General features: G+C 50.4%; 8 protein-coding genes across 8 annotated transcripts; 4 read left to right on the forward strand and 4 right to left on the reverse strand.

Moving 5' to 3' along the window:
- Positions 1-419: 419 nt before the first annotated feature.
- TrAFT101_009145 (uncharacterized protein) lies at positions 420-3,375 on the forward strand. The gene is made up of 2 exons (XM_024910328.2): positions 420-1,031; positions 1,109-3,375. Exons 1-2 carry the CDS (start codon positions 756-758, stop codon positions 3,089-3,091), a joined length of 2,259 nt encoding a protein of 752 aa, XP_024755687.1. The 5' UTR covers positions 420-755; the 3' UTR covers positions 3,092-3,375.
- Positions 3,376-3,574: 199 nt separating this feature from the next.
- On the forward strand, positions 3,575-5,062 carry TrAFT101_009146 (uncharacterized protein). Its single transcript, XM_024908990.2, has 3 exons — positions 3,575-3,734; positions 3,802-3,815; positions 3,888-5,062. The coding sequence occupies exons 1-3, from the start codon at positions 3,713-3,715 to the stop codon at positions 4,809-4,811; spliced, it is 960 nt and encodes a 319-aa protein (XP_024755686.2). The 5' UTR covers positions 3,575-3,712; the 3' UTR covers positions 4,812-5,062.
- On the reverse strand, positions 4,966-6,919 carry TrAFT101_009147 (uncharacterized protein; the record flags this gene model as incomplete). Its single annotated transcript, XM_024910327.2, has 5 exons — positions 4,966-5,577; positions 5,668-6,276; positions 6,344-6,453; positions 6,511-6,831; positions 6,890-6,919. 5 exons carry the CDS (start codon positions 6,917-6,919, stop codon positions 5,199-5,201), a joined length of 1,449 nt encoding a protein of 482 aa, XP_024755685.2. The 3' UTR covers positions 4,966-5,198.
- A 169-nt stretch (positions 6,920-7,088) lies between these two features.
- TrAFT101_009148 (uncharacterized protein) lies at positions 7,089-7,718 on the reverse strand (the record flags this gene model as incomplete). Its single annotated transcript, XM_066128544.1, has 3 exons — positions 7,089-7,238; positions 7,335-7,424; positions 7,518-7,718. The coding sequence occupies 3 exons, from the start codon at positions 7,716-7,718 to the stop codon at positions 7,089-7,091; spliced, it is 441 nt and encodes a 146-aa protein (XP_065984664.1).
- Positions 7,719-8,054: 336 nt separating this feature from the next.
- Positions 8,055-8,393, reverse strand: TrAFT101_009149 (uncharacterized protein; the record flags this gene model as incomplete). The annotated part of the gene is made up of 1 exon (XM_066128545.1): positions 8,055-8,393. The coding sequence occupies one exon, from the start codon at positions 8,391-8,393 to the stop codon at positions 8,055-8,057; it is 339 nt and encodes a 112-aa protein (XP_065984665.1).
- Positions 8,394-10,281: 1,888 nt separating this feature from the next.
- Positions 10,282-10,984, forward strand: TrAFT101_009150 (uncharacterized protein; the record flags this gene model as incomplete). The annotated part of the gene is made up of 2 exons (XM_024904548.2): positions 10,282-10,726; positions 10,782-10,984. 2 exons carry the CDS (start codon positions 10,282-10,284, stop codon positions 10,982-10,984), a joined length of 648 nt encoding a protein of 215 aa, XP_024755684.2.
- A 690-nt stretch (positions 10,985-11,674) lies between these two features.
- Positions 11,675-12,433, forward strand: TrAFT101_009151 (uncharacterized protein; the record flags this gene model as incomplete). The annotated part of the gene is made up of 1 exon (XM_066128546.1): positions 11,675-12,433. One exon carries the CDS (start codon positions 11,675-11,677, stop codon positions 12,431-12,433), a length of 759 nt encoding a protein of 252 aa, XP_065984666.1.
- Positions 12,434-15,070: 2,637 nt separating this feature from the next.
- On the reverse strand, positions 15,071-17,730 carry TrAFT101_009152 (uncharacterized protein). The gene is made up of 3 exons (XM_024901331.2): positions 16,692-17,730; positions 16,361-16,627; positions 15,071-16,262 (listed from the first exon to the last, which is right to left on the reverse strand). Exons 1-3 carry the CDS (start codon positions 16,949-16,951, stop codon positions 15,425-15,427), a joined length of 1,365 nt encoding a protein of 454 aa, XP_024755682.1. The 5' UTR covers positions 16,952-17,730; the 3' UTR covers positions 15,071-15,424.
- Between the last annotated feature and the right edge of the window lie 2,639 nt (positions 17,731-20,369).

A 20,369-nucleotide genomic window follows, 5' to 3' on the forward strand; every position in this document is an offset into this window, starting at 1 on the left:
CAATTAAACCCCCTGCATATATTGGTGTTTTTTTTCTTCTGGCGTTTTTCTTCTTTTTCTCCTTCCTGCAGGTGAAGCTTCTCCCTTCTGGGCCAAGCTGCGAGCTCCTGGCGATACTGATGTGTTATGGCGGTACTTGGCTGCGTCGTATCCAGTACTCTCGCAGTCGCTGATGAAAAGGCACGAGATGTCATATAACGATACCCACGCTCCAAGTACACTCTACCTGGCAGCCCTGAAGACCGTCAGCTCAGCGCTATTCGCTTATAAACGCGACACCTCTCACCACGCATGGCGCTAAGCCGCATGGGGCGTCCTTCCAGCTGTTGCGCAACTTGGCCTGCGGTACGTACCTCCGAAGTACCTGGCCAGCCGACCGACTCGACTGCAATCTGTCCGACTTCTAGAAGGCAACGGGTTTGCCTTCTTGCATCACCGCCCTCCAACTGAACTGAAGCCCGCGAGCTTCCACTCCTTTTCCTCGCTCCCCTGCTGGCCGGCCTCTCTGCGTCTTTGCCGTGTCTTTCTCCACCAGAGTGATAGCGCCGCTGTGCGCCTTGGCTCGGATCCAAAAGCAAAACGCTGCCATCCCTGCCTTCAGCCTGTCTGACAAACACAAACAGAAACGCACGCTTCCCAATAGCTGGCGCTTTCATCTCCTCCTCTTCTTCGCCCTTGCAACCCGAAGCCTTGCCACTGTCCCTCTTCGAAACCCGCCCTTTGAAGCTTGGTAGCATGCAAGCTATCTCCCAATCATGGCTTCAGAGCACCAAATGGCCCAGGGCCCGGGTTCTCTTGCATTGCCCGATCCGCCTCCAGTGAACCTCCAGGTGCTGTCGCCATCAGTCGGCGTTAATCGACCTCTGATGTTCCCTGGACTCTCGGCTGCCACGACCATCAAGCAGCTCAAAGAGAAGATCCGACAAAGCCTCCCCTTGCGGCCGTCTGACGAAAACCAGCGTCTCATCTATCGCGGCCGAGCGCTTCTACATGAGACCGATACTCTGCTAGATGTGATCGGAGGCGATGTGGTCAGTCTACTTTCCCTCTTGATGGGATCACCAATCTACGCACGAAAGCAAACACTGACTGAATCATGTTGCTATAGTTTCGCCAACCCGACCTGCATACAATACATCTTGTCCTAAGAGACGTCTCTGATGGCGTATCTCCAACGCCATCTTTCTTATCTGGCACCCAGAGTCCAGCTTTGGGAAGCCAGCCCCCAAACAACCAGTCTCCAAGCAGCCAGCGTCAGACACCTCCACATCCCGCATTTATGGGACCTCCCGCTCCGCCTGGCATGGCAAGAAGACCAGTGATGCAGCCAGCTCATCAGAATGCCACGTTATCTCAGCCTCAGGTGCCGTCACCGGCTCGCCCGCATTCCCCAGCTCATACTCCCGAGCAGGCGGCAGCTTTCCAGCAGCAACACCAAAGCATGACGCAATGGCTAACACAGATCCAGAGAGAAGCCATGGCTAGGATGGTTCACCAGAATCAGCGCGGGAGAGCTCATTTCGGCATGCGCGGTGTTGGCGACACCGCGGCTGTGAACTACGGGGGGCATACTCCAGAGTCTAATAGTGGGAGAGGAAGCCCGGCCCCATCGCACACAGTTTATCGAGAAATCATTGGACCCAACGGCCAAAGCTATCATGTAGAGACAATGACCCGAACTGTAGCTGGTGGGCTTCCAGGAGCATCTGCATCGGCGCCGTCAATTCCTGGCGTACTGACCCCTAATGATGTTCACAACATTTTGCGAGGGGCAGACTCCAACCAGATTCCCGCACCCTTGGCAAATGCATTGCATCAAAGCGGCTTACGCCGAAGTGCTTCCAGTGCTTCGCTTCACAATCGGGCGCTCAATCAACCCTCCATCACTACCTCTGTCTTCGCTAACGGTGGCTCTCGAGCTAGCAGCGGTCGAGCTACTCCAGACCTAGGGCTAAGGTCGGTTTCTGGCTCATTTATTCCCACCCCTACATCTGCTCCTTCTCTTGCTCCGCCCCAGCCACGACAAGGCGTTGATGTGTATATTCTGTCGTCTCCTGAAGGCCCTCGCGCCCTCCTCTTCAACGGCAATGTGGCGGAGGCTTACTACACGCCCAGGTTGGCTATGCAGCCGCCTAGCTATCATCCGCTTCGAAATGCGACCAGCTTTCCAAGCTTGATTCAGACGATGCAGGCACAAAACAGGAATGATCATCATCAAACACAGCGCGTTGACGCAAGACAGGCTGCTCAAACCCACCAGGGCTCAGCGCCACAGCCTCCACAACAGCAACAACAACAACAACAGGTTCAACAGCCGCAGCCTTTGCAGCCTCCGCAGCAGGGTCAGCAACCGAGAATTGCCCCTTTACATGCTGGTAACCCGCCTGCAGCCGGGCTGGCTCATCTGATCGTGCAATTAGCTCCTCATATCTGGCTTATAGTACGCCTAGCCTTGTTTGTATGGTTCTTTACGCCCGTCAACTCTAGTTGGTCAAGATGGTGCACTGTTATTGCTCTAGCATTGTTCATGTTTGCCCTCACCACTGGGCTCTTGGCTGGCTATGCTGAGCAGGTCTGGCGACCAATAGGACGATATCTCGAAAATGTGCTACCTGGTATGGATCATAGGAATCCTGGACAAAGAGAGAATGCAGACCGTGATGGCGCTCCTAGAGCAGAGCGAAATAGAATGCCTGACCCTGCTGAGACGGCTGCCCGACTGCTTGCCGAGCGTCGCGGTCAAGAATCGTGGCTCACAGGGCAATTGAGGCGACTGGAGCGAGCGGGCCTCCTCTTCCTTGCCAGTATTGCACCTGGAGTTGCGGAGCGCCATATTGCTAATCAAGAAAGAGAAGCAAGGGCCCAGGAAGCGCGACGCAGAGAAGCCGAAGTTGCGGCGAGAGCGGCAGAGGCAGCAATGGCCGACGCCATGGCCGATGCTAGAGCTGCCGTAGCTGCGGAATATCACGACGATGAAGCCGTGCACGAGACAAGTGACATCCAACATCAATCTGGGGAGCCAGATGCGCAGCACGATTACGAGGATGCTGAACGAGACAGAGCCATCCGTGAGGAAATCTCTACCGCGTAGAGAGTGTATGAACGATATGAGCTTGGGAAAAAGCATAAAAGGAAAAAAAAATACACGAAAGTGATCATAATGTGGGATTTAGCGACTGAAGAATTCTATTAGGAGCAGGGGCGTTGAAACCAATGTTTCTTATAAAGCCCTCTCACCAGCAGAGAGTAAAGAAGACGGGCAGGCTCGAGTCTTTTTTCCCTCTGCTCTATTTTATGTATTTACTAGCTAAAGAATTAGAAGATGAGAGGGCCTGCAAATAGGGCTGAGCGAGGCATTCTACAAATAAAATTTATGCTATCTGTTTTTATGATACAGTCAGTGACTTGCTTGTATGAGGTTGACGCCCCTTGTTGATGACGCCACCAATACAAAGTACGTACTCGTGTGGTGTGCCTGCACTCAATGTTCTTATCTTATCAGCGATTTGACATCTACAGAGGTAAAGCTCCGAGGGCATCCCGCCGAAGCCCATCATCAACGGATAGCTCTCCCAAACAACTTGAAAACGCCTCTCTCTACCGCCACCACCTGGGGGAATTGTTATAACCACGCCAATCTTTGTTCATTCCTCTACTTTGTTTCTTTTCTCCAATCGGGGACTGTTGCCTGGACGGCACATCGAGTGACATAATGAGCGGCGGCTGGAATACAAGTGAGCTTCTATCCTAGCTCGCGAGGGTTCTCTCTTTCACTAACGCAACGCCTTCTTTTTCTTTCAGTTGAGTCTGATGCAGTACGTTCAAAAACCGCCTTTAACAGGAACTTGAAGAAAGAAAGCAGCGGCTAACTGAATGCCAACACCCAGGGCGTCTTCACTTCCCTCATCGAAAACCTCGGCGTCAAAAACGTCCAGTTCGAAGAGCTCCTCACCCTCGACCCTTCTGAGCTGCTGACCCTCCAGCCCCTCTACGGCGTCATCTTCCTCTTCAAGTTCCCAACCGACCGACCCTACGCCACGGCCGATGGCCCGCTCGACGGCACCTTCGACCACGATGCCTCGGAGCGCATCTTCTTCGCCGCGCAGACCATCCAGAACGCCTGTGCCACGCAGGCCCTGCTCAGCGTGCTCATGAACAAGACCGGGGACGTCGACATTGGCGAGCAGATGAAGGATTTCCGCGAATTCACAATGGTCCTGCCGCCCGAGTTCCGGGGGGAGGCCCTTAGCAACTCGGACCTCATTCGCGAGGTGCACAACAGCTTCGCGCGCAGCAGCCCCTTTGCCGACGAGACGCAGAGGACGGGCGAGCCATCTGAGGACGTCTTCCACTTCATTGCCTACACGCCTGTTGACGGCGTGCTGTACGAGCTAGACGGCTTGCAGCCCGCGCCCATCTCGCATGGTCCCTGCGCCACGGAGGATTTCCCCCTAAAGGTGGTTGACGTGCTGCAGCGCCGAATCGCCCGCTACGACGCCACCGAGATTCGCTTCAACCTGCTGGCCATGTGCCGCGACTTGCGGATCCGCGCGCGGGAGTTTGGCGACGAGGAGCTGCTGGAGCGGGAGGAGCGCAAGCGGAAGGATTGGCTGTTTGAGAATGCGTTGAGGAGGCACAATTTCGTGGGCTTTGCTGGCGAGGTGGTGAAGAAGGTGGTGGAGAACAAGCTTGATGCGGGGGGCGATGATGCAGTGAAGAAGTGGGTGAATGACAGTCTGGAGAGGAGAAGAGCGGCGGAGAGGGCCATGGGGGGAAGAGGAGGTGGTGGCGATGTAGATATGAGCGGGTGAGAGTTTTGAGAGAGCGATGGTGTGATATGATGGATGACTTTGGGGCAGAAGGAGAAGATAGAGAATATATACCCTGGCATTTGTTAAAGCATACACTATGTTCACCCAAGATCACTTAGAATGTGGGAGGAGAATACTTGTGATACCTACGCATCGAAATTATTATTTCAAGTGCTAGAGAACTCTTGACGAATACATCCAACCTCGGAAACCATAATGAACTAGCTAAGCAAATTCTAGATAAGCAATAGCACCTCCATGTTTTGACTGTCTCGACGAAGCTTTTCAGCTACTCGTATCTACATCAGTGCGTAGTTCTCGAAGCATCAAAAACAATTGGATCATTCTCTTCCCTCTTTCCTGTAATAGGGACATGAGCGAATGTGATCAACGAGCAATACCCCTAATGGGAGAGGAATGATGGTAGTCATCTTCTTCATCGTGATCAATCTGCAACACAGATTGCCCAGCTATGGCTGCAGAACCATCCCTGTTGGGAGGATTGTCGCGGCTTTGCTGGAGGCTAAGCCCGCGTTGGCTTTCGTTTTCATCAGCGGCAGGCGGAACTGTATTGCTACTATCCTCTGAAGAAGGTGAAGCGCGGTTTCTGTCTTTCCTCATGGCTCGGACAAACCAGGGTGGTCGGCCGGAACCCTTCCATGTCCAGTATTCTTTGAGGTCGTATTCCCGGGGTTCGATACGGTTGTTTGAGAGCAAAACCACGAGACCGATGAGGGCGTTGAGGATGGAATAGACAAATAGCCCGCTAATTGCGATTGTGGAAATAGGTTAGCTTTGGGCAAAAGAAGAAAATGTGATGGTGGTGGCTGGAATTGGGAAAAGGGGAATAACTTACGCAATGAGACCGTATGCGACGCTGTAGCTAAACGGTATGAACGACATGACAATGAAAGAAGGAAGAGCATCGCCAATGTAGCGCCAATTAACCTGTGTGACTTGGCGAATCATCATACACCCAACTAAGATGAGAGTACATCCCGTAGCCCACGGCGGAATAGAAGCAAATATAGGAGCAAAGAAGATGGAGATGATAAAGCAAAGCCCTGCAACCACAGCAGTGAAGCCGGTGCGCCCACCTTCTGCGATACCCGCGCCACTCTCGATGAATGCTGTGATAGGAGAGCATCCGAATAGAGCTCCAATCGAGATGAAGGCCGCATCAGTGCAGTATGCAATGGTTGAACGAGGGAAATCACCGTCTTTCGGATTGACGACACCACAGAAGCGGACCATGGAGTATAGAGTGGCAGTAGCGTCGATTATATCGACGTAGAGGAACGTGAAGAGAGCAAGAATAAAGTGAGAGGTGCTGGTAGATTCGAGGCCCCAGTCAAGCTGTTTGATGGTCTTAGCTAGAGGGTGCCATGCAACGATTTGTTTGAAGAAGGAAAAACGAGAGTCGCCTTCAGGGGTATTGGGAAAATAAGTGACTGGAGTGTTGCGGCTGCAGCAAGATGAAATATCAGTGAATATCCGTATCTTGATAGGATTTCAGGATAGTATTGACTCACGGCCAAGAAATGATTGAGACAAGTGCAATTCCAATGACGAGAGCGTACTTGACTCTGAACGCCATAAGGAAGGCCGTCACGACACCACCGCAAAAGACGGCGAGCCACATCTGTTCCATACAGGATGTCAGTGTCTTTCTTGCTTCTGATGTAAATCTTGGACGTACCGTTGGGCTCGACATCTGACCAGCATTACAGCCTCCCGTCTCTGCGTTGATCATATTAGGAGGGCAGCCGCCTAAAGCTAGAGGGGTCGATGTGCCGCCACCTGTGATGGCGCCAATGCCAGACGAGTAGGACAGCCCAATCTCTGTTAAGAGAAACCCAATTCCAACACCAGTAGCGGTCTTAATGGTGGCGGGGATGAGCCTAACAAGCCATTGACGCATCCCTGTCAGAGCGAGGAACATGAATATGATACCTTCAAAGAAGACGGCGGTAAGGGCGGTTCGATAGGAGATGGAACCAGAGCCGTTGCTGCCAACAACCTTGAAAGTTGAACTTGGTGTTAGTTAAGAAATAGACATTATAACTAATGCAACGTACTTGGTAGGCAAAATAGGCGTTGAGACCCATTCCTGGACTGAATATTCATGTCAGTATCAGTGCATACACGTGACAAAGATTGCTATGTTCCTTACGCAAGGGCAACGGGTAGATTGGTCAGCAGTCCAAAGAATAGGGAGGCGACGCCGGCTATGGCTGCCGTAGCTGTGATTAAATCTCTTCGTACCTCTACTGTAGTTTAGAAGATGATCATATTGAAGACTGAAGCAAGCACGGGATAAACAACGATACCTTCTTTGCAATCCGCATAATCATGGATAGTATCGCATTGGAATTTGTTCTCCAGGCTACACTCGCAAGTTCCGCCTGTCTGAGAGAGGATCGAAGCCTATGAATTTTTTGTAATAGTTAGCAAACTTCTCTACCAAGAAGGATGTTTCGCCAATGAGTAATTGCCAATGAGTAATTGCCAATGACCACATACATTCACGGCGATGATGTATGCCATAGTCGCAAAAGTTGTCAGCCCAGCGCGAATCTCTCTGAAGAAGGTTGTGCCTTCAAGTGCTTTGGCCTATTCATATAGTTAGCCCCGTTCGACAATAACAAAGACTCCCTCTCATCCTCTTTCTCTCTGTCTGTTATATAACAATTTGATGATACCTACATGCCCTGAGTCGGCCAGGCGAAACAGTCGCCCCAAGCAGGAACCGCTCAACCATTTGTCAACAAGATCGGCAAAGTCTCGAAATCCGCAGAACTTGGACCGGCCAACTGCAGGAACCGAAGGAAGCCTTGGAGAAGGTAGCCTCGGATCAGGCGTTCCGGGTTCTTGACTGTTCTTAGGGTGTATGGTAGGAGATTCCATGATAGCTAAAAGAGATGAGATTTACTGATCTTTGGGGGCGATTTGTTTTCGAGACTGAAAACACATTGGTTTGATATCTAATAACGGATACAAAGGACAGTAAAAGGTATCTTGGCTATTCGCAAATATGTAGGAAGATGAAACAAAAAAGATGGCTTGTAATGGGAGATGGAATGGAGACGAACAAATGGGAAAAGGCGATGATTTCTAGTTGCATGACTCAGAAACTTTGAAGAACATGAAGAACATGCCTACGGGCCTCCTAAGTCTTTGCCAGGACAACCAACCGCTGTACATGAGGCAGCACGCCCGTACGGCCCGTTTTGCGTTGGTCGATTATGCGGCAGCTGGTCCGCCGGCTGGCAGCATATAGACCATGGAATCTGAAATTATCACGGCTTGGGTTTGAGATAGACAGGCCACTCCAGCTGTACCAGGTGTCTCCGGAGAGGCACAAAGCGATCTCCAGACCTTCAGCAGGGAGCACACGTATCTCACGTTACCATGAAGATTCCCATTAGCGTTTCGAGTCCGCCGGTGCTTGTGCGAGATGGAGAGGAAACTAAAGTCCACGGCAAGGAAGCCTATATTGTATGCAATCTCTTCATCTGTCGTACGAATGCCACCTGGCTGGTTGGTATCTGCCGAGCTGCAGCCTTGGATGGCTTCTGCCATGGTCGCACATCTACACGTATCTGTCTCAGCGAGATAGAGGGAAAGCCATGGAGTGCAACTGACTGCGAGGGTGTATCCGCTCGGCTCCTGGCGCTTTAGCCAATCTATATGTGATATGGCTGATAGCCGAGAGCGCTGATGTTGTACAAACAATGTCAAAGCTGCTGGGAGAGTCGTGAAAGCTCGTTGCACGGGAAGTGATAGCGCGTGGTGGTGTTCGTACAGGCAGGCATTCGAGGTTAGAGGAGAAGCTGAACGATGGGCTTAGCTAATTGATCACAAGATATATGATTATCTGGCTTGAGAAAGATATTCAATAGCCGTGTTAAAAGTATGGGGAATGAGAATACCTTCTAGCATCTATGTTTTAGCCCTGCCTGAGACAGTTGCTAAAGAGTCAGTCAATATATGAGCGCATAGTGTAGGCAACTAGATATTCAGCTTCTCTGTATGACAAGGAGAGAGAATATCCCTTCAGCTGGAACTTCGTTCATCGAGATTACGAAGGGGCGAGACCTGCATGGTCGGAAGCTGCTGTCCATGTCTCATTTCCCTAGTTGGATAAAATATGGCGTGGCAAATCTGACGCGTTGGCGGATGTTGGACATTCGGCATCTGAGTGACTATTTAGAACAGGATGTAACAGACCATGGAGTATCGAGGCTTTGAACTGATCGATATCCGTGAACTGCATTATGAGCATGGAGCCGTCGATAACCTCATATACACTCTCTGGACACAGATCGCTGTTCCAACGCAATGTTTATCTTGTTCAAATAGAACCAACGTCACCATTTCAACTACAGAGGATTAATGGAAAGCCCAGATGGGTAAAGCCTTGTGCTCGCTCAGCTCACTGGTTCAGTTTGTGGCATCATATGTGAGTCGCACGGAGCGAAGGATCCACGACTCTACAAAGTAGCAAGAAAGTTGCAAAGTTGCTGCTATGCGGATATCTCGTTTCTCTCCTCTTCCGACCATCGCTTCTTGTATATGCGCAGCCCTCTCTCTCTCTTCAATCGTAGGCATAAATACTTTATGTCTATGTGGAAGTCATCGTTACTGTTGCTTCCTCCAGGCTGCTCTCAATTTCCCAGCAAACGCTCGCAAACACTTGCAAACGGCCGGTCAGACCTCGCTTGCTATCTGAACGCCACAACACGGGATCTTGCATCTGTTGTGTTCCCACACCCTGTTGCTTGTCTGTTGTTAGCTCAAATGATACCTTAGCTTGCAATTAGGAGAAGCTGAAGCACCTTCCGACTCCAAATTTAGCCCTTCTAGCTTCAACTATGCTCGTCTCGTGCCTCTATAATGGCATTTTTCCTTTGCAAATTTGGCTGGTGGCTGGTGAACAAATTCTCTCTTCTATTTCTCATTTCATTTATTCTTGATGCCAGAGGCCGTGTGTTTTCTCGCTTTGCTGATCGTTTCACCGTGCCCATGAACTGTGGTATCGGATATTGGATAGTAACGATCGTACCATATCTGATCGCTTTATCTCTTATCCATCATCTTTCGCAACTCAAAACCCAAAGCGGTGCAAGTCCTCAACCATTCTCCAACATCTGTCATAGTTCCATACCACTGTCAGAATTCCCCAACCAGAGTTCCTGGTTACAGTTGAACATTAATTGAGTCAAAGGTCAGTGGCATTCAAGCCACAAGCTGGTCAATCCGGCAGCAAGCCTCTTCCATCACTTCCTGCATCAATCATTTGCTGTTGTGACACTAGGCTCTCTTGGTTACGTTACTGCCGCTGTATCATAACAAGGTCAGAGAGGAGGCTTCACCTGTACGTTTGTGGTGAAATCTGCGTGTGCTGCGTTTGCTGTTTGGACGACTCCGATTAGGTGCTTCTCCTTGCCTGCAGGGGGCCATTGCCATCATGTGGGATGTCGTCTGGACAGACCCCAACACAGAACTGGTGGGAGAGCACAAATCGCGAAAGGAGAAAGAGGAGATGCTCAGGAAAGACGATAAAGGCCAGCCAAGACGCCGTTCGGCATCCACAGCCAGCTCGCGCTGGTCAACTGACTCCCCGTTTGCCATCTTCCGCACCAGAGGCTCCAGGAGAGCAAACGCGTCTTCTTCTAACCCGGAAATGGCATCGTCTACCTCATCTGGAGTTGCGTCCCCGGCCATAGCCTCTTCTGATCGCTCACCGATGTCAAAGACATTTGACGAGGGGAGTCGTCGAAGCTCCAGCCGCATGTCCACCAGTTTCCTAGAGAGATTCGCCAACTTCGAAAGTCCGTTGAACACCAGTCCATTGATCTCCGAGAAGAGCGGCGACGTAGGCAGAAGGCTATTTTGCAACCCTGAAACCGAAGGTGAGAACGACCGGCTTGCTTGGATAAAACTGTCCTGTTGGTGACTCTCAAATAGACATCCCTTCCTCGCCATCGGTAATCAAACGCTTCTCAAGCGCTGGCTCGGCATCCGATGATTTGACCGAGTCTGAGAAGATGAAAAGTCTGGTGCAGATATTCCGGCGAAGTCCATCGGCAGTCGAGCCAGTTGGCAACTGCCTGCTGCCGTCTGCGGGTGATACAGCCGCTCCTGACACTTTGGCATTTGGAGAGAAGTGAGTAGTCCGGCGCTGAATTTTTTCCTTTCCTTCATCATCTTCTATTTTCCTCTATTCTCTTCTTTCTCTTCTTTTCTTTTCCTTTCTTGCATTCAAATCCTCCCTCTCTCTGTTTCATGACCTGCGCTGCATCTTTCTTGAAGCTGACATGCCATAAAAGATCTCCATCTTCACCTTCATCGCCCACAGCCAAACCAAAACTTTGCCTAACAGCTATGCAGATTCCGCAGGTGGGCTCCAAGCTTGCCTCAGGGGATAATAGCATGAAGCCACGTATTACACCAAATAATGCCGAAGCTTGGAAGCCGGTGGATGAATGGGAGCCTCTCCCTCTCCTGCGAGGATCGCCCGAGCTCACCTCTTCGGATTTCCTTGTTGACGCCGACTACTTTGAACATAGCCGTGGAATACATAACGATTTTCGTTTACTACACGCAGCAGTTGTTAGCATGGCAAAGAAGAGTGCGGCGGAAATTCTAGTTATACTAGAGACGTTATGGAAGAAGGTCGCAGAGAAAGATGCCGCTGACCTTCTGGCAGACAGCCCTGTAGCTGAGAGTCTGCGCAGATGGATGCTTTCGACTATGATCCACATGGACCAAATTCCGACCCCAGAAAATCGAATGTTACCTCGTAAGGAGTGCCTCCTGACAGCTCGCATGGTTGTGTGTCTCTATGATTCAGCAGGTAAATGTTAATATTGCTTCATGTTGAGCAGCAATATGCTAATGTATATGTGTTTAACATAGCTACTGTCGCCTATCTCGCTGCACTTGAACCCTCGAAACAACACGACCATATCTCGCTTATGCCGACGCTGAAAGAAGATTTGTTTAACAACGTTCGGATAATTTCGGTTCCCAGAGTCTCGCCTACAGAATTTCCAATAGCGCCCCGGATTTATGAATCGGTTCATTCATTGACGCTTCCTTCTTTGTGTCCCTTGCCCCTGCTACCTGGGATACTCAATAATGTCTACAAATGCTTAAATAAAAAAGGCTTCATTCGGCTGATACTTATTGATCCACTACCTCGAGCTGCTACCTTGGGCACAAAGATGAGAACATGGATAGAGGAGAATCTACTTCGGAACCTAGCAAAACAAGGAAAATGTATGAGCCCCAGCACGGTCTTTCCGCATCTACTCGCTCAGGCTTGTCTCCGTGGCGATGGAAGCATCCTTACGACTACAAGGTTTTACGCCATGCCGGGTAGCGCAATAAGCAGAGATCAAGATGCAGCTAAAGGCTCAGTGCAAATGGAGAATGAGGACAAGGCGCAGGTTAGAAGTCTAGTCGGGCGTATGCTTTGGGTGGAGGTATGGGGCTCATATGTGACTTGTAATAGATGGTGGTGGGATGACCCGGAATGCGTCGCCGAGTGTCTCGAGCTGGGTACACTATGGGAATACCATGCCGTCAAAGGGGTCAAGGAACTGAAGACGGCGTAGATACACAGCCAGGCTTGACTAGAAACTGCCTATGAATGAATACCGACGAGTCAGTGTTGAAGAGCAACGATATTTGCCTTTTTGGGACAAACACTGAATTAACAGGGGGTGAATATGCGGTTTTCAGACCGGAACCTTGACTCGGCCGAGATGGATATTTTCTTTTCTTTTCTTCTTTCTTTGCGACTGATGGCTCTTGGCACTGAGTCGTTCGTTTTTCCAAGAAGAGTCATGTCGTGTATAGGCCGGCGTTGCTGCGGTTGGGATATTAGGGCGTGGAATTTGCCATCTAGTTCAGGGCACCATTTGTGGCTTATCGAAACCAGCAAGAAGATCATTCCCGTACCTGTCTCAAGCAACCCGGTTTGCCGTTTAGAGCTTGTGACAAGCAGCTCGGGCCAAAAGACTCCGCGAGCACCATATACAGATATCACTCCGTACTCCGTACTGCAACCTGTTTGGTTGCATCGCTCGATAGATCCAGTGTTACATGAGAAGAGTGGGACAGACGCAGGGGCCCCTTTCTGTTGACGATCAGCGAGGATGGTTGCACATCCAATGTCCGTAAACAGGGGGCTGCTTGGATGATGAACTGAAGTCCTGATGCTACGTCGATAAGGGGAGGGGGTTTGCGTTTGCGTATGTGATTACGAAACAGCGGCTGTGCTGTGCAATCATGCAGCCACGAATGGCAACCTGTTGGCCAACCACTGCTGCCCCGAATCAACGTCTTTGCAGATACCACCAACCATATACTACTACCTACAAGTATGCATCATGCATCCCCTTTAAGCTGCGAACCGTCCCCTAGCGGTTGTTTCGATTCTGCAGTAGTCTCGAATAAGGAAGTTGGTCCGCAGGCCAGTGCAGGTACAAACAGAAAGCATCCTTTGAGCCGCGGCTTGTGCGAGCTTTCTTCTGAATCTATTGCTTTCTCGGAGAATAAAACCCATTGCGATGGGCGCCTCTTTTCCAAATCCGACCATCTTTGAGCCGCTAGCCGTTTAATTTTTACCACGGCCGTGTTTTCCGTTGGTTGGCCTTTTCCTCAGTCTCTTACCCTAGCAGGGATGAGGGAATAATTCTTTCAGAGTCTTGTCAACGAATTGATTCAACAGCCGCTAACATTGCATTTGTGCCTAAATTCTTCATCCAGCAGCGCCATCGTTTCGCCGTCCCGGAAACTAGGCTCCTTTTGAATGCTGACCGACGGCTACACTTCTCCGCCCACTTGCGGATGTTGAAGGTTCCTCTGTCTTCTGCACACGGGGAGTATACGAGAGGCATCACAAAGACACGGGCTATTTGGCCGACTGTTGGCCTGACGCTGTTCATTTGTGCATCACTGCACTCTCCCGTTTTGGCAGGACCGTTGGGCAGGCTTCCCTTGGCAATGCTGTAAGTTGTGCTGACCGGGGGAGCCGTCTAGCAAGGGAATAATCGTGTCTAAAAGAGGGTATTAGCATCTGTCCGAGATACTATGTATGTAGCACCCGGCCACACGGATATCTGATGAGGAGAAAAAGCAGAGAAAGTTAAGCTACCAGCATAAATCACACCTCAGCCCTATAAACGCATACGGATAGACAAGCCAGGTTACCTAGGATTGCAATCCTATATAAGCACTGAGCTTACAGTGCTTTCTCACCCCGCGTCACTATGCTTCGTCTAGCAAAGCGGAGCGCGCATTTTCACGCTCGTGAATACCCTGGGCTCTTGGCCTGTACCCTTGCCTTTGTGACGATTCTGTGAAGTTGTTGTTGGACGCGACGTGGACGGGAACGATATGCGGGGAATAACAAAAAAAAAAAAAAAAAAAAAAAAAAAGAGCGCATAAATGCGGAAATAATTTGCTTGGGTGGCTGATGGCTGTATTTTGTGTTCCCCGAAAACATCGTCCATTTCCTCACCGTATTTCTCCGACTGTTCGGGAAAGGGAGTTTGCTCGCCGATGATGCTGATGATGGGAGAAGAATCCCGGGGGCGTAATATTCAGGGAATCGCAATCAGCTGCTGTTGGCCAAAGCTGCTGATGAAAGCTGATGAAAGCTGATGAATGAGGCCCGCAGCATTTCATAGGCCGAACAGAAAGAAAAATGGCCTGATACGGGCCAGCTAGCTGCTATATGGAGTAGTAGTTGCATATTGTACATACAGTAGTACTCCGTAGTAGGTGTCTGCAATGCACGCACTCTCTCTCACCTCTTATTAATAAAGCACTACTACTAATCAGCCCGCTTCTCTCGTCACGCACGGTTGACCTACCCCAAGCGTGCCGCTGCGGCGGAGATTGAGGGGACCCTTGTTCCTGAATCCTACCCGTGTTGTGTGCCACACGTGTTGACCCTTGGAGGCAGAGGAGGGGGAGAGGGCCTGGATCTAGATTGGAATACGGAGTAATCGTGTATGTTTGGGGCCAGCAAAAAGAAATTTGATCGAGGGGCGGCTAGTTGTTCTGTATCTGTTGACTAGATCGTCGGAATATGATGCCGAATGTAATTGCATTTGCATTTGCATTGCTCGTTAGCAATGGTTGATGGTTGATACTCCCGCATAGATTGAGTCCTTTCAGCCCTTGCAGATTTGGACACTACGATTCACAGTTGGAGAGTATAGTCTTTCGTACTGAAATAGGGAGGGGAAAAGATTAAGAAATCATTAGCGAATGCAGCGTAGTTCAGCTTCGATAGTATCTTGATAGTCATAGTAACGTCCTGGGTATCTTCCCGCCTTTTGTCAATTCCCAAGTGGCAAATCGCCATCCCTGAATACCTCTCAGAACTTGTCATCCTTTGCCGTCATAAACATACAGAAAAAAAACCAAAAAAAGGGAACAAAAGAGAATGCGAGAAGAAAAAAAAATAAAGACATTGCATGGGTAAAAAAGAAGCGAATGAAAGCATGTCCACCGGAGAGCATCAAACACTCGGTTGGGCGATTAAATAATATACTGGAAGTAGTAGCAACACACATTTTCCATCCTCATTATTTTTATCCAGTGCTTGAGCGTCCATACTGTGAGCTGGTCTCCGCCGAATGAGCATCTGCTGAGTGTGTCCGGGTGTTGGCCAGCTCCGTCATACTCTCCGAGTCGAGACCCTTATTCGCGCGTCCTGGCCTAAACTGGCTTATACGGCGGCTGTGGCGGCTGTTTTCGTCTTGCGCACCCATTCCTCCAACCAACTCCATCACCTCTGGCCGTTTGCCAGATCTTAGATCCTCAAAAAAGCTCTTGCAGGCACCCCATGATGTTACAGCGTAAATGAGAGCGTTCCAAAATCCCTGGAGCGGAAGCACAAAGGCACTCATGATTTCAAGTGGTGCGTTGATCTCCTGCGATTTCACCACAGAGTAGACTCGATTGGCACTTGACGGAATCCATGTAATGAGAAGTGCTGTAAAGAAAAGAAGAGAACACTTAGCGTAAGCCCAAGCTGCGTTGTTGATTTCGTAATTGCGTCGTCGAGCGTTCGGCGGGCGGTTTCCTCTTCCGAGTCTGGATTTCTTGACAGCTTCGATTTCAGGAGCTGGAACAGGCTGAATTTTGTCATCCGCGGCGGCCTTACTAGCCGAGATATGCACAGAGTAGTTGGGATTTTGTGAGTCGGGCTCTGTAAGAGACGGTCGGTGGCCTTGGGAGCCATTCGCGTTGAGGTTTCCGGGGTTGGCTTCTGAAGTGGTGACCGTTACTTCAGTTGTCCTGAGAGTAGTGATGACGTCGATAGAAGATAGGCCCTCAGATGAGTGAAAGTCGTTGAGTTGCTTATGCTTTTCGTAGATTGTTCGTCCAGCTCGGATATAGATGAAAAAGGTGGCGAAAATAACGACCCTGAACTGGAGTTAGTAAAGAGGTTTCACCTATTTCTTTTATTTGCCAAAAGACAATCTCTTCTTCAAATTTCTTCTTCTTAAAAAAAAAAAGCTTACCAAACTGGGCCATAGAACGTAGCGATACGGAAAATATCCCACTCAGTTGTGATCCAGCACCAGATAGTGGCATTACCATATGCTCGATACCCGTCCTTGTTCTTGAGAAAGATGTATACAAAGGCAGGAATAAAAGGAATACCATAGCAGCAAAGCAAGTAGGGTATCTCCATTCTTCGCAGCTTCCTAGCGTCATATTTGTGATAAAATGTCAGATAGACATTGAACGCCATGGCTAGCGTCCAGAATGCATCTGCAGGCATAAACCTAAGCTTTGTCAGCTGGACCATAACAACAAGAAATCATGTTTATCTCTGTATCAAAAGCATACATCTGAATGAGGAATCCTTGTAGCTGGCATCCGGGGGAGTTCGGTGAACTGAGATAGCTACGAGACATGAGCGTCCCTACATTGGTCATCATATTACCAAATGAGGCATAAAACACAAGTCTGTTGATAGGCTTGTGGAACGAGCTCGAGGCACAGAATGTAACCACGACGAAGACACATCCTAGAAGAGAAATGACCGAACAGACTCGTTCGATGTCGCTGATGAGATTCAGCTGATGCTGAGTGAGACCGTCAGACATCTTGAGTGGTCAAGAGCAAAGTGTCGAGAAAATGCGATTCATGAGCTTCGTATATTTCGAATTGAAGGCGTAGACGTGCCGGCAGCCCCGGTCCTCGTCAGTGAGGTAGGAGACTAATAATTCCCAGCTCAAGCGTATGAACTTTCCTCGTCAGCTTCTCCAGATGGGGAAGAGGGGAAAGACTATCAGTATTATATGTGCAGTTAAGAAGAGGTGAATCAGGGATTCCGCTGCAGTGCATGTACTACCCAACAACAGATGGCAGGGGTCGGTGAAAGGGTGCGTGAGAGCACTACTTCACAACTTCAAATTGGCAAAACATGGCAAGCTGGAAAGAGGATGGGAGAGAACACATAAATGCCAGCACGGAGTAGGCGGGAGCAAGCTCCCGTGCTAATAAACCGCGCCCTCTTAATGTAGTATCTGATCGACGAAGTAGACTCAGTAGTTCGCTGCAAGCGTACGGTCCATGTGCCGGCGCCAGAAGCACGGGCGAGAGGGTCTAAGATGGTTTGGAAGCGTGGAAAAACGGTCAGTGGCGCCTACGTCTCAGAATGCCTGCCACTGGGTGGATGAACGTCACAATCGTTAGGGCGTACGGGTACGCTTGGAAAGGGTTAAATCCAGACAAAACAGCCTTTACCCGTACCAGGCTTGCGGCGATACGAGCCTAGCGGACAGGACGAAGATGCTTTGAGCGGGTATTGAAAAATCCATAGCAGGATGTCTAGCAACAAGGTGGTTAGGCTAAGAGCAGGGGGGCCGAGACAACGGAACCAAGTCAATAGCATCCGTATGGCGAATATCACTCTGGGGCCGGAGATGAAGTCCAGCTTCATGCATAGTGTGAGTGGGTTTGGGCGAGCGGACGCGAGTGGAGATGTATCTGGCCAATGTCGAAGCGAGGTAACGACTGGATCAAGACCTCATTTAGCCCACAGAACCTTGCCCGTTGCCTAGCTAGTGTGCGAAATATCGGTACAAACGTGGCAAAGCGTTTGGGTTGGATTGACATGGAGCATAACTGGATGCATGCTTTAGCATCATAAAAATTTGTTCTAGCTAGCCGTCAGGGGCGCAACCAAGAACAATATTGCCCCCACATTCAAAGCCCTCTGGGCACATTTTCATGTGCCCAACGTCCATCCGGGGAATTGGTCGTCAGAGACCCTGATGTTGAAGAAAATGACGTTAAAACGCTCGGACAAAAATAGCCTGTAAGCAATTTTAAGGACAAACAGCGCGGGAAACTGTGCCAAGGCCCCCCAATGGCTTTGGTTCGGCGCCACCGTTTCCCTCTAGTCAATAGCTTGCTGGTTAGTACCGGACGTTACTTGAGTAGTCAAATTGTGTTAGAGCCGCTCCGTACTGTACGACGTGCGGAGTACGGAGCGCTACTCTGCTGCAGCACCGTCGTAGCAATCCTACTCTGAAAATAGGAATGGAACGGACGTGGCGGAGGTTCCCCCCGAGCAGTTCCCCATACTACCTTCAAAAACCAGGGCCAGGGACTAGCGTGGCCGGAGAGTCATAACCCCTGAAGAGTCCAACGACATGGCGGCTTTTAGACAGGCATTCCAGATTCGCCTCAACGGGCTCTAGCTGGTTTCGCGTAAGGCTAGCTGGTGCCTAGATGAAGGCCGCCTCCCATCGTGACGATATTAGAACTCATTTGGTGCTTGATCAGCACAAGCAATGAGACTAGCACTCCCACTCGTCCGTAGTCGTACGCCAAAGGCCAGAGTAGTACAGACAGTGGCGACACAGAAAGGTCAGAAGATTGCTTTGAAACAGTGTCGTTAAGGCTAGTCTGTCGTATGTACTGTAGCTCTGAAACTTTCTATTAAGAAATTCGTCGGACGCTTTTGTGAGGCCACTGATGCATCGACACAAAGATCGGCCGCATCGCGCGTCGGGGTCCTTCTTAGAATGGCTAAGAATAAGCAGCGCTATCATCGCCAAGGAAGACGGCATCGCCTTGACACACTCGCTTCCTGATCGAATCTTTGCCAAGAAGGCTGTCGTGCTCTCAAGCTCAACACTGTGGTTTTTTTAGCAGCAGCAGCAGCAGCAGCAGCAGTAAATCCCAGGCACAGGACCGTCTGCAAGGGCCTGGACCTGCAGAAGATCTCATATAGAAGACGTACCGCACTTGCGTGTACTGTCAATCAATCAAGGCCCCGCCCTCATAGCTCCAGAGCTATCCGCACAGGCCCGTGATGCTAACCCTCGATCTGGATGAATTGCCTCTCTAGCTCAATCTCCCCCCCTCTCTCCTTTTTTTCTCAGCTCTTCAGTGGCTAGAGTCTCGCGGTGAGCGCAACCAGCAGCCCACAGCGGGTCATAAACAAGGCTGGCCTGGCGTATTCAGCCTAAGAAGTTGGAATTGACATCTGCGGACTGTCAGGGACACCGGACATGTCTGCCGAATTGACCAAGCGGGGTCGAAATTGCATGTCTTACTGTACGAGTGGCTAGAAAAAACGAAGAGATGAAGATTTGCAATCCTCTTGTTCTTTGTTCTGCTCTTCAGCTGATGCCATATCAGCCCTGTGCAGAGTTTCCGCATTCTGCGCATGTAGTTTGAACAAGGTGCCGCGTGGCCATGAAACGGAAACGCGACCATTTCTGCAGCACATCCCTCGGACCGTTTCTCTATCCGTGCCTTCCTCGCCTTCCCACATGGCACAGGGAACACTGCCAGGTTCCTGTTTGCCTGTGCGCCGCTCAAGATACTTTGCAACTGATAGACGGACGCGCCGTCACAAGGGCAGGCACTAACTCGGCCCTTGTACCTCACCATTGCGTCCATCTTGTCTAGCCCGCCCATCTCAGTCCCAAACCAGCCTCGTCTACGTTCGCCAGTCGACAGTGCCGGCAGTAGAGGGCCATCAATACCGCAACTGCTAGAGCCTCCTACGACTAGCTGCCGACGATCCAAATTCTCCAAGCGTCAAGAGACCATCGCTCAAGGGTTCCAGCGCCAGCCGAGGCTCTGATCAGCGCTCCGAGGCCAAACCCGGCAACGTGGTTTTGCTAGCCCAGCGAGATCCTTGCATCGACGGCCAGCCATGATCGATAACCCATGATCTCTAATCCCTTAATAGATCCGATGTCTGATTCGTTCATGCCTGCGCTGCGTAAGGAGCGAACGCATCCGACCCACACGCATGTCCAATGCACCAGCACCTCGAATCTCCAAAAAGGCAGACAAATAAGGGGCCGGCCGTCGATGCTGGGGTGCGGAGCAGTCTATGCGGCCGTGTCTTATATTATCAACTCGCTGCCTCAGCGTTACAAATTCAAGGCTAGCAGCACCTACGAGTCATGGCCGTCTCTCCAGGCACAAGAGTCATGCCGGTGGGACCGGGCAGCACCGCGTCTAAGCACCGCACCTATCACCGGCCGGCGGCCGCAC

This window comes from Trichoderma asperellum, chromosome 5 (assembly GCF_020647865.1).
Source record: "Trichoderma asperellum chromosome 5, complete sequence".
NCBI classification, from domain to species: Eukaryota; Fungi; Ascomycota; class Sordariomycetes; order Hypocreales; family Hypocreaceae; genus Trichoderma; species Trichoderma asperellum.